Source organism: Caenorhabditis remanei, chromosome V (genome assembly GCF_010183535.1).
Source record: "Caenorhabditis remanei strain PX506 chromosome V, whole genome shotgun sequence".
Lineage (NCBI taxonomy): Eukaryota > Metazoa > Nematoda > Chromadorea > Rhabditida > Rhabditidae > Caenorhabditis > Caenorhabditis remanei.
In genome coordinates, this window is record NC_071332.1 from 14,864,457 (window position 1) to 14,877,759 (window position 13,303).

The window sequence follows — 13,303 nt, forward strand, 5'->3', positions numbered from 1 at the left end:
GTCTCCACGTGCCTCATGTTTTTCCGTCTCTTCCTCCGTTTCACTACCTAATTTCCTTTCACTCTCCGCCCATTGTCTACTTGTCTACATATCTTTTTTTTTCAGATTGTATTCATACATCTCTTGAGATGTCTCTATATCAAGTTTTGAGCAATAATTTTGAGATGAGTGAACTGTATACATGTCCTGCCAACATGTCGAAAATATTGGAGCCAAGACCGATAATTGGATCCTATTTCTTGGTAACTGGTACCCTGCTGATCGTAGGTTAAAGTTGTAAAAATTTTAAACCAATATTATAATTTTCCAGGTAATCTATCTACCTTGTTTCATCGTAATCATCCGCTCGAAATGTCGTACTCCATCTTACAAACTCATGTTACTTCTGGGTATCTTCGATATTATGTCCTTACTCATCGACTCTGTGGCAACTGGAATTCTTGCAATCATGGGCGCCTCATTCTGTAATTATCCACTTCCTGTATTCACTCTTGGAGCTCTTGCAATGGGCTCTTGGATAGGCTGTTGTGTGGTTTGTATTCTGTTGGCAGTCGATCGATGCGTGGAGATAAACGCCCATTTTCCACTCACAGGTGAACCGCTGTGGATCCTATATGTGATCGCGCGGTGGCGTATATGCAGCTAGAAAGAATCAGCGTTGTGTCCTATATGTGTCCATATGGATCCACGCGCGGTCGGCCGAAAACGTGTGCCGCATATGGATCGTATATGGATCGCATATCAGGATTAATTCTACCAACCGTATTTGGTTGATTATTGTGTATGAAACACTAGAAAGGCCTAATTCATTGTTGTGATTGTTATATAATGCTATAATGTTGTTTTACTTTTCCGTTTTCAACTTGTTCACTTTCCATTTCTCGGACTTGTACATTTTCTCCATTTTTCTCGAAGTTCTTTCTTTTTATAGCAGATAATGGCAATACTTCGTGAAAAATTTAAAACTCCACACGATTTATATAAAAAATGATAAGTTAGTTTGACGGTTGTAAAACGATTTTCGAGCTTTTCTTGAACTTTGAAAGAAGCTATACCCGTCGATGACATTCGAAGTCCGATATTTTGACTTTACTTCGGTATGGCAAATACTTACCTTCTTACCTTTAATTCCATCTGAAAAATATAATTTCTTATCATACCGAAGTAAAGAAAAACACAAGAACCGAACTTCTCAACAAAAAGTATATCCCAAAGTTTCTTGAGAAAACGACAAGTTTTCTATTGAAAAAAGAAATTTCCGCAAATTTAAATATCTTTATTTTTACTTTTAAAGTTTGCCATTATCTGTTTTCAGCAAAAAGAATGAAGAAATTGGCTGAAAAACTTCGAGAAACGAAGAAAATGGGCCCGGACTTATAGAAAAAAAATGTCGCGTCGATTTACGGTAAACAACACGCCCACGTGTAATTCCGGAGTGTCGTTGCGGCGGCCGGCCGCTAGGCTCAAATATGGACCATATATGGAACGTATATGGATGCTATATGGATGCACGCGCGGCCAGTACAAGGAAAAGACGACCGCACATATACGCCACACGCGCGGTCCACGTTTCATTTAGGCACACATATAGGACGCTATATGCACACTTTCACATATAGGATCCATCGCGGTTCACCTGTGCTTGCTTTTCTTTTTCATAGACATGTCTTCAAATTGGTCATCTTGTCTATCTGCGCTTTGTGGGTATATGCAGTGTTTTTCACTAATCCGGTACTCTTCACTGCGCATTATGTCTCATGGTTTTTCGATCCCAATATCGGGAAAGAGGTAAGAAAACGGGAGCAGTTTCATTTTTCAACCTATCCGCTTGGCTATCTTTAAAACTCTCAAAAGATTAATATTCAACCAAGCGGAAATTTTTTCTGACAAAACTTCCAGTACTCTGAATGTAAAAATTTGGTTCTATTTTGTTTTTTGTTTCACGAACTTTGAAAAAAAAGATCAGAAATCAGAAAACTTTCTTTCTAACATATTGAGGGTGCTCCTCTATCGGCGGGCGCCTCTAATAAAGGGGCTCTTCTATGTATCACAGTTCTTACCGCATCTGAATAAAAGTCAATCTCGAATTTTCAGCCCAGTTACTATCACAACATGCTGCACACTACCAACAACCTCATGGTATCAGCTTCCACACCTCTCTATATTTACCTCTGCTACCATTTGATCTACAAATTCGGTTACTCCACATCCATGTGGCTGTACAGATCGAAACAGCAGGTGAATAATTGAGTCATTCTCCAAACAAAATCATTTTTTCCATTCTTCAGATCGTAATCCAAGCAATCATCCTCTGTTTCTTCCACGCCGTCTCAGCTTACATCTACGTCTATATGCAATTCTTCCCATCCCCACCTTGGCTCATCCTCATCGGACAACTCACCTGGCAATGGAGTAATGGATGTGTTTGTTTTGCGTATTGGACTCTAAACCGAACTATTCGAAACTCTGCGATCCTTATGATGTTCTCTAAAGAAACTCGTCAGAAATATGGTCTCCATATGGGAATAGATGAACAAATTGCAGCAGAGCGTCAAGAAGGGACGGAAAGTGTTCCAAATGTTTCTCCTGGCGCTGCCAACTCTGCGAAAGTGGCACCGTTCATGGCTGAATGGTGATCATTTGATTTTAAAATTTGTCATTTGTCATTCGGAAAATAAATGTCTTTATTTCAATCCGTACTTCATTTAAGGTTGTCGCGTCTCCGTCGCTTTCTAGAAACAATTGTTTTCTTCTGATAATAGAAAAAACTTCTCACCCTGAAAGTCACACTAAATCACATGAGGGATTTGCTAAAGGACACCTTAAGGTTTTACTCATCAACAGAAATCCGCTCGACAATGAGTTTTTATAAAAATTGAGGTAAACTTTCTCATTTGAATTGGTTGATCTCGTACAGGAAGTTTTTTAGCCGTTCCTTGACTTGAATTGTTGAAACCACGTAATCCGAAACTTTCAGAACATTTGAAATAAAATGATCTGCTAAGCGGATTAGCTGATATCAGTCTCATGAGTAACATTTCTTCAAACATTTTTGATTAATTTGACACATTCAAGTGAGGTAAGAGTTTAAAGGAAAACCACTTGATTCCATTGAACTCTTTTTCTTCTGAATATTACGATTTACGCACTTTGTCGATAAAATCCGACTTCAAAACGTGATCAGAAGAGTATTGAAACTTCAAAAAGCGTCTGGAACACTGCTGTTTTCAGTTCCAAAGATAGAAGAGTATGCCGTAAAACATGACATTTCCAATCGTATCTTTCTGATTGTCTTCCTCTTTTCCTTGTTGAGTCTTCCAATAATTTCTCTCCGCCTTTATCTATTGTCACTCTACTTCATCACTTCAATTTCCTCCATTTGCCAGCTTCGATTAATCAAGAGTCTATTCATTTCTGGTCGGTCACTGAGTCAAACTTTCTCTCAGGAGTAGAATCATGTCGGACTTGCAAATGTCCATGGCGTACATGGTTACTCATTCCTTCACGTTGTATCCTGAAATGTATGATTGTCCTGTGAATATGACAAAGGTCAAAACGGAACGGCCGGTGTTGGGCACCTACTTTTTGGTATCCGGATTATTTTTGATTGTGAGTTTTATCAAAAGGACATTAGCCTCTGAAGTTATTAGGCTAAACCAGAAAGGTGACCTTCTAGATATGCAAAATTAAACAATAAGTAGCAACTTTTTTTAAAGACGTAACTAAAAATTCTTACATAACCTCAAGGGATATAAGATTAAAATTATCGGTGTTCTATAGTTGTAGCCGTTCTGATCACAACTATCTAATGAACACAAATTTCCACTAATCCTTTCAAGCACCTTCTCAATTCCAGCTTCTCTACACACCGTGCTTCATTGTAATGGTTCGCTCGAAATGTCGAGTCCCCGCATTCCGTGTCATGCTCATTTTGGCTGTCTTCGACCTTTTATCTTTATCCGTCAACTCTGTTATCACCGGAGTTCTAGACATACTCGGCACCTCTTTTTGCCACTTCCCAATCTTCATATTTTGTGCTGGCGCAATCGGAAAAGGCTCCTGGATGGGTGGGTGTGTTGCGTGTATTCTGTTGGCAGTGGATCGTTGTGTCGAAGTGAATTCAAAGTTTCTATTGGGTTTTTTATTTCGAAAGAAGGTGTTCCGATTCGTGTTAATCCTAATGATTTTGTACTGGGCGTACTCGTGCGGATTCACAAAACCTCTGTTGTTTACTGCCGAATATAGCTCTTGGTTCTTTGACCCAAAAATTGGAAAAGAGGTAAGCAATTGATGTCAGACATCCTAAATTCTTTGCTATTCAGGCGTATCTCTATCATAGTATTGATCACACTATAAACAATTTGGTTGTCTCTCTTGCTACAACTTCGTTATACATTTATTTGTGCTATCATCTGATCTACAAAATCAAATATTCCACTTCTATGTGGTTATACAAATCGAAGCGGCAGGTATGCCATTAATTCATCTTCCATCCGGTCCATCAAACATATTTCCAGATAATCATGCAAGCAGTGATCCTTTGCACATTTCACGCCGTCGCCGCTTACATCTACGTGTACATGCAGTTCTTCCACTCCCCGCCATGGCTCATCATCATCGGACAACTCGCGTGGCAATGGAGTAATGGATGCTTCTGTGTCGCATATCTGACATTAAATCAAGCGATTCGTAATGCAGTTGTCAGGATGTTAGTGCCGAAGAAGTTGCGAGAACGATTTGATCTACATATAGGAATCGATGAGCACTTGATGAATCAAGAGCAACAGACGACAGCGATAAATACTGTTTCAGTTTGTGTTAAAATGGATAGTTTTGTTTAGAGATTTACATAAATGATGTCAGACAATGTTTTCTGCTCACATAATTTGTCACTTGATTTGTCACCTTGTCAAAGGAAAAGTCACAATTTCCGGAGACGTCATAATATTTCCGAATTGAACTTCCGTTTTTGTCAGTGTGGTCTATTCCTGGGATGCAAATGTTTCCGTGTTTATTTTCAGCCGGTAAAATAGATATTTAGCTGAAATGACTCTGCAATTGATTCGAACTCCCAACATGGTCTAACATTCAACTTCATTTTTCGACCGTCTTGGCGCAATTAAGAAAACTGTGGGGAAGATGGGATTGGGAGGGGTGAAATGGGGAGGCGATTTTGATGAGAAAAAGAGAGAAAAAAGAGCAAATAGTGACAGGAAGCATTGGGGAAAAAGGAAAAGAAGAAGAAGATCCGAATAATGGGGATTCAGAGAATTCTGTGATGGTCTCTTGTTTTCAGAGAAGAATTAATTATTTCGCAATGATGATTATTATATAATTGATGATTTCAGGAGTCTGTGTGTGTGTCTGTGTTGCACCAATTTGTCCAGCCATCTCCATTTATTTCCGTCCGAAAGACATGATTTGTCGCTCGTAGTCCTCGGCACGCTTTCCGAATGCCATAATCGGGCGGTCGTAGTCTGTGGCGGCACGCTTTCCGAATGACATGATGTCGCGGTCGTACTGTAGAATATGAGGGTTACGGAAACGTTGTAGAAAATAATAAGAAAAAGGGGGTAGTACCATGGAGGATCGCTTTCCGAAGCTCATGATGTCACGGGAGAAGTCGGATGGGGCGGAACGCTTGCCGAAGGACATGATGTCGCGGTCGAACTGAAAACATAGATCATAGATCAGACAGTGAAAAGAGTCTAGTGTATCAAAGGAGTAACTTGAGAAGTTTGGAGATGTCTCAAGAGTTTCAATGTGATTTATGTTCCTATGGATGTCTTTGTGTTCTGATGTTACTAACAGTGAAAATAGCATATAGTCTAGAGAATCAGAAATCCCAACTCACGTTTGGCTGTCTCTTTCCGAATGCCATAATTCTTCGATCGTACATGTCGGCAGTGTCGCCAGCGGATCTCTTTCCGAACGACATGATGTCTCTGGAGAAGTCATTGCGTTTGGCACTCGGATTCTCGTCACGACTACCTAAATTGACATCATGTTGGGAGGGGATGGATTTTGTTACAATTAGTCGATGGAATCGACTCAAATTTCTTTGAAGATGTTTGGTTTTTGAATTGAGAAATTGAGGAACCGAGATGAGCAGATTAAACTACAACGGGGAGGGGGATCCCATGACAAACCTTGACTGTAGGCCATCGTAATGGCGGCCAAAATGCAGAAGATCTGAACAGATCGATGCATGTTGTAACCCTGTAAATTTAGAAAGAAACTGGGAAGTTTGAAAAGAATACAAAGAAAAGAGTGAACGAGAAAATACCAAAAACCCAAGAAGCTAAATGTCGGCTCTCCTAAAGATGCTCTCAAGAAACGACACGCCCTTCCCCGCCCTTCCCGTCCCTCATATTTCTCCATCACTTGACGTCATAAAAAAGCAAAAAGAAGTAGATGAGAACCTATCAATCTTGGGCGTCTCACATAGTAAACCTACAGTAAGATTCTGATGGCACCAGGAGGGAAAAAAATAAATTGGATGGGTTTTTTAAAGGCAAGAAGAATAAGAAATGAGGAGCCGTACGAAAAATGGAAAATGCGCGGGTTTTCGGTAGCTTTTTTCCTTTTTAATGAGGTTTCTTCTTTTTGACACTTTTTAAAAGAAAACAAAATCTGGGCGGAGAGAGTCGAAGGTTCTGGTGATATCTTGCTAATGAGAAGACACGTCATGAAATGAAGAGTATTACTGTAGGTGGAATGACAAACATCTTCTTGTTTTGGTTTCACTCTAATTAGGATAAGAACCGTATAGTGAAGAAAAAAGTGACGGAGCATGACGAGTGAGGTATGTATGTCTGATAAGAAATGTAACGGGGAAATAGAAAAACGAAAAAAAAGAAAACTTTTGATCAACGAAATTTCAAAGAACTCGGATCACTGACCATTCTAAAAACAAAAACATGTAGAACTGAATCAGATACAGGGGTAACGCTACGTCAGAATTCGTCCTATGTATTTTTAGACAAGGATCGGGGGCCTGGAGCCAAGTATGTCAAAAAATCGTTCTTTGAAATAGTGACTCTCTAAAATTTCTAAAATTTTTGCATAAAAGATTTTCAGACTACATATGCTATCACTTGTAACATCAAAAATATTGAAAAGCTGCTTAATTTCAGAGAAGTCTAGCCGCCCTTTTAAGTCTTGTTTTTTTCTGCTATAAAATCTTAAAACTACAAAACTGACTCACTACAAAAAGATAAATAACTTTTGGAACAAATCAGAAGTATTTGAAATAGAATCGGAGATCTCTGGGAGACCTCGTGGAGTTTCGAAAGTCTGTTACACTGAACTTTCTTCCCATGAACCAAAGAAAAACTTCTAAATGACTACAACTCCATTCCTTTTCCTCCCAGAAGAAAAAAGTATCAAGTTTCGGATAAGAGGACAAAAGACCAAGACGTAAGAGAGGCTATGGAGTTACAAGATTTGTTAGAGATGGCAAAAAAGGAAAATAGTTTGTATCACTGTTTCATAAGAATACGTGTACCGGATGAAATTGGAAATTGGAAGGAGGAAAAGGAGGGGGGGGATAATCTTGGATGAGAGAAGTTTAAGAATCGAAGAATATTTTTATAAGGATACCGGGAAGATGGAACGAATTATATACATACACTGGAGTGGTTGGCGTCACAGGAAACATTGGGAGAAAGTTGAAAAATCATGTGGTGATGGAGGGCGGTGAACGTATAATTTTTAATAGGGAATTGGATGAGACGTGGTTTTTTAAAAACTTTGGATTTCTAATCACACGTTAGTTTAAGTTTTTACTGAAATTGGTATCATTTTTGGTTTCGTTTTTCACTCTTCACTCAATACTTTTGTAAAAACCATACTTGTCAAGGCCCGGCTTCAAAGAAAAAGCCAATTTTTTCAAAACTTTTTTTGACATTTAACTTTTTTTTAATCGAAAATGGGAAGATTTTTCATGATTTTTCAGAATTTCTTCTAATTCTGAATGTTAGTCGAAAATTTGACTTTTTCGTGAAAAAATTCTAAAGTTTTCAAAAAGTTCGAACAAATTTTAATTTTGACTTTTGGCGCCAATCACAAGTACGGTAAAAACCATTGCTGTAATATAAACTACTCTTTCAAAGAATTTTCTTGCAATTACAAGAAAATAACTTGACACAACTCCTAGGACCCCGACTTCACTTTCAGATGGGATCACTTATCTAGAATTTTTTTTAGGGAACTGATTTTTATTTTTTCATAGTTTGTATCCAAGAATGTTTCAAACTTTGACCTTCCGTTCAGACGTAAGATACACCCCCACAACGTGAGCCTACCTTACTTTTTCGAAAAGTTTCGTCATAAAAACATATCTAACTAGACGGAAGTTTCTTTCAGATTTTGAGTCATTGTTTCAGATCAATGATTTTCAAAACATTGTCTCATTTGGTACAGGTGGGTGCTCATGGGTGCGAACAAATTGTTAAAGACTAGAATTTTATATTCAGAAATAAGGCTTCAGGGAACTAAAGATTAAGACAAATATCTATTTAGGAAAAGGATTCGTTTAAAAAAAGCAGGGCGATGTGTTAGCAGGTGGCACGGACGAGGGGGGAGGACGCCCTTAAAGTGAATCCGCTTTAAAACTAACAGCAACGCCTTCTGCACAATTTACGATGGGATGAAGGAATACGGGAGACAAAGTAGGCGTGAAAAGGAAAACACACGTATTTTATGGTGACTTCACACTATACGGAGTCAAGTGCTCTAACTCCTTAGAGTTGCCCGCGTACGAATACGGGGTGTAGGTTCCGGATAAAATAAGACGACAAATACACAGTTTCTTACAATAAATTTACTTTATTGCAAGGAATTAGAATAAGAGAGCGATAAACTTACAAAACAAAGGTTAAAACACCAAACGCTAAAATTAGAACTAACTCTGAAAGCCAACCGACTTCAGAAAACTACTTTTGCCACGTGGAGTACACGTGTCCACGTGAACTGACGCGCTGAGGTTACGGTAGGCGCGTGAGCTTTTGGCGGAGTGTCGTTGCGTATTTATTGTGAGGACTCGGAGACTACAGGGTTATGAGGGTACCTTGCCACCGGCAACTTTAGTTTGAAAAGAAGATGACCAGGCGAAAGAGAGATGTCATCCCGACGACTTCTTGAACGAAATTTATGGATAGAAGAAGAGGAGGAAATTGGAAGTGCAAGCAACCAGCAACACACACACGGATACAAATTGCGTGGGGTAGTAGGAGTGGAAAGAATAAGATGAGACATTAAAATTAATGGTTTGCAATGGCTCCTGAATCTTTCTCAAGTACACTACAAAGACGTCATTCTGGAAATTTGGAAACTTCGCTGAGCCAAAAAAATAAATGAATAGTGCCCGAGGGTTGTTTCGTCCTAGAAGAGGTGGTAGGGGCTTAGTTACTCAAATACCAAGCTGGAGTCTTTGGGATTTTAATCCTTTTCTCGAAAGTAGGTCATTCTTTTTGTCGTGGGGCAAAATGGGAAAGTACAGTGGCCTGGAAATACGTGAATCGGATTTTAGGTCACCTAGATAGTGACTTTTTTAAAAGATCGATTCCAAAAGTACAACTTTTCGAAATTAATTATAACTATGCAGCGATGTTTCTGCTTTTGACAAGTCACATTCTTCCTGCAGGCAGAAAAATATTACGTCATCAGAATTTTCTGGTTGTGATCTGTTTCAATCTGACCTTTTTCCAATTATTCAGCTCAAATCTGTCTCTTTCCTTGATTTCTTATGAATGAACTACTGTAAAAAGAGCTACGTGAACCTAAGAACATTTCTTTTTCGACATCTTTCGAATCATAGCACTTTCCGGATGAAGGGGCTCTCATCCACTTGAGAAGGAGAAAAAAATCCAATCAAAACTTTCAAACATGCAAAAAAATCATGTGACTTCCTTAAAGGTAATCTGTGAGATTCTAAGATAAAGGAACCTGAATTCAATGGGATGAAGAAAAGAGAAGAAAAGACAATGCAAGAAAGTTGGGATAGAGGACATTTGATCGAATTGTGCAAGGGAAATCGAGTTCGCGGAAGTATTTTTTCACGCCTAGCAAGCAGAGGGATGGAGGAATTTGATAGTTTTCGTTCAATTATCTGGGAAGATTTGGAGGATTTGGAGGCCAACGGTTATAAACTAGATCAAACGACTAAAAACTCAATTTATTTTCTTTGACCTCATTCGACCGAATTTCAGTTGTGGAAGATGACATCTGACCTAGAAAATCTAGTCCACGAAGCTTTTTTTTGATCTACGACACTTTTAAAAGTTTCCTAGAAAGTTCAGACTTTCCAAAGAATATGGAAATTTGAAATGAAAAAGATAAAAAGAAGGAGACGTCCCGTTTTTTATGGACATCAAGAAGTAATTCACTTTTTCCTCCTTCCTTAACCTCATCAAAACTTTTTTTCAAAGTCTGCGAGCCCAATGAACAACAAAAAGAATACAAAACACAGAGAAAATACCTATTTTGGAAGAGAAAAGTCAAGGAGAACAATTAGAAAAAACCCCGTCTTTTGTGGAAGAGAACGATTAAAAATAGAGAAATGGATATTTTTTCGTAAACCTTCATCGTTTCCCATTCTTTCTCTACCTGACTTATTGTTTGTAGTCTCAGTTTTCGATATAATCGGTGTGTTTGGTCTACGTGGTTTTTGATGGTTTTGATTGCCTTTGGTGCATCCGTGTTGACCGAAAACACAATTGGTTAATTAATTTGAACCAGGAAATGGGTTTGGTTCCGGAGTTTGCTCGTCTGGTTCTATTTGAACTTGAGTTGTTAGGAATGGAACGGGGCTCGGAATTTTCAAGAACCAAGTCCTAATTTTGGGATAAATTGTGCACTGGGAAAGGGCAAAATGTGGGCAAGATTTTCTGACGAACAGAACTTCAGATAACGAGAAATTAAAGTTCAGAGACTTATGACCATAAATGAGTTAGGGACACAGTTTAGAAGGTTTCACTAGAAAAACAAAACCAGAGTCACAATTTCTATAAATTTCGATCTTTTTCAGATACTTTATATGTACATGACTATTCAAAAACAATATGAACCTTTTGAACTCCGCCACCTATCCGTCTCAAAACTACCAAGTCTAGTGAAACATGATCCAAACCAAACCAATGAAACAATCTTCTGAAACTCCAGAAGACGTCACCTCCCTCCCTATAGGAAGTAATTGAGTGAAAGAAGGAGATCCTACGGAGTCTACACTCCCCGTAAACTTGTGAGAAACGTTTTTTCTTCTTCTTGAATAGAGACAAAAGTCATTGAGGGTGGCGGTCATTCTGAGAGCTTATGAAATATTCATGACCGTCCACACGAAAGAGCAAAAAATGAGAATCAAACCGACGACTAAAAAGTGTTGTTCTACGATTGTATTGAGTGACCGACTCTCGACCTTCTTTACTCAATTAGTGTTCTTTTTGTTGTACAACCTTGTTTTGTTTCGGTGGTCATTTTGGAAAATGAGTGACGAGTGGGGAAGGGGTCAAGAATAGACCTGGTAGAAAAGAAAGGATAATAAGATTAGAAACTAGATGATTGCAATTGTTAGGAGGCTTCTGGGTATTTCAGTTTGGACTTTGACGTTCAAAATGTATTAGACGGGAGATAACAAATCGAGTTAGAGCAGAATGTCAAACAGTTTCCGGTCCAAGCTACGCTAGGGAAAAGATGACCCGTCAAGCCCCAACTCGGTATGAGAACGAAGCCTATATTTCAGTATTTGCAGTAAGCTTTCTTATAGACAATTTTATCAGGATTCCATTTCAGGAACTAAAATCAAGGAGGAGGTTCTTCAAATAATTCAGGAATAGTATGAAGCCAATCCTTTATACCAAAAATCTACTACTCTCTTACAATTAAGATCTTTGTGCTGATCAGAACATGGTTGGAGACGATTTCGAAGAATTTATTTTTTAAGTTTTCAAAGGAATAAATAAAAATCTCGCACAATTCAATGACTATTCTTATTTTCGGATCTACGCATTTTCTCCCACTCAAATCTTGGAACACTTCAGCCTCAACTAAAAAAAAACAAGTCACGTCAATATCAACGACTACTATCTTTCCGATTGTCACTCAAAAAAGTTGTTGATGGTCCTCTATTCGAAAACAATTGAATTGAGGGAGGCTACCTCGTGGTAGTCGTACCTTTCAGAGTTTCCCGCATCCAGATGAAATGAATAATAGATTCGAATTACTTTGAATTGAATGAGTACTTGATTATATCGGTCATTGGTCAGTCAATAGGAGAAAAGTTGCTAAAAAAGGGAGAAATAGGTAGGTACATATGGGTGGAGTGACGTGGATAACAAGGTTACTTGTTGTATGAATCAATCGAATTCAGAGATCAAACTGAAAGTTCAAGTACTTCTAGTAAGGAATGTAATGTACCAGGCTGAAATTCAGTCTCGAAACCCAAACAGGTAGTTCTAGAACACTCCACGAATAAGGAACAACGTTAGGATCAAATTACATGGTACAGAAAAACATCAAGAGAAAACGAGAAAAAAGTATATAATTTTCACTTGTTACAAATAATTGGAAGGTGTAACAAACGGGAAGCCAACTAGTAGTTATGGTTGAAAAGGAATGGACAAACGGACACACAGACAGACATCCAATAATGATAAATGGAATATTTTATGACGCCACTTTCACTCTAGTTTGATTATTAAAATAGTTCTTCGAATAACCCATAAACCTGTCATTAATTTCTCTGAAAGGTTTTTAAAATGATGCCATAACAGGTAATAGGCGAATTTTATAGGCAATAAACTGGGAAGGTTTTTGAAGAGCAAGTCATGTGTTTTTTTTTCAAAAAAGGAATGCGGGGGTTTCGAATTGGGAAGTCCTCCTGATAGGGATTAATCTTATCAGATTGCAAACATTTTGATCTCATTTCAAGATTAATAAAGATTAGGGGGCAAAATATGATCGGTTTGGTCTAGATTTCTGATCCTCCTCCCCATGTCAAAACTCATGTCCAATTTCAGAAAATGTCAAAAGTCAAAAGATGTTCGGAAACGCGAGGGACTTCAAAAGAAAACGGCAACATTATGTAGTCTGAATCGGTCCCCGGAGAGAAATCAGTTGAAACACAGGAGAGAGGAACAACAAAAATAGAACATTATTATGACAGCTGCTCTCTTTCTTTCACCAGTTCTTCTGAAGTCAGGGTCCATGGCTATTTTCAGAGGGGGGAAATTAGAATCTCATTGAGCAAATATGACATTTACATTACTTTATGGAATACACAATACAACAAATTAGATGATATAAT

General features: G+C 38.3%; 3 protein-coding genes across 3 annotated transcripts; 2 read left to right on the plus strand and 1 right to left on the minus strand.

Moving 5' to 3' along the window:
• Positions 1-128: 128 nt before the first annotated feature.
• Positions 129-2,636, plus strand: GCK72_020153 (uncharacterized protein; the record flags this gene model as incomplete). Its single annotated transcript, XM_053733415.1, has 4 exons — positions 129-263; positions 311-532; positions 2,095-2,238; positions 2,289-2,636. The coding sequence occupies 4 exons, from the start codon at positions 129-131 to the stop codon at positions 2,634-2,636; spliced, it is 849 nt and encodes a 282-aa protein (XP_053582328.1).
• An 820-nt stretch (positions 2,637-3,456) lies between these two features.
• GCK72_020154 (uncharacterized protein) lies at positions 3,457-4,841 on the plus strand (the record flags this gene model as incomplete). Its single annotated transcript, XM_003116392.2, has 4 exons — positions 3,457-3,609; positions 3,857-4,279; positions 4,323-4,469; positions 4,518-4,841. The coding sequence occupies 4 exons, from the start codon at positions 3,457-3,459 to the stop codon at positions 4,839-4,841; spliced, it is 1,047 nt and encodes a 348-aa protein (XP_003116440.2).
• A 556-nt stretch (positions 4,842-5,397) lies between these two features.
• Positions 5,398-6,210, minus strand: GCK72_020155 (uncharacterized protein; the record flags this gene model as incomplete). The annotated part of the gene is made up of 4 exons (XM_003116510.2): positions 5,398-5,520; positions 5,581-5,670; positions 5,855-5,991; positions 6,150-6,210. 4 exons carry the CDS (start codon positions 6,208-6,210, stop codon positions 5,398-5,400), a joined length of 411 nt encoding a protein of 136 aa, XP_003116558.1.
• Positions 6,211-13,303: the final 7,093 nt, after the last annotated feature.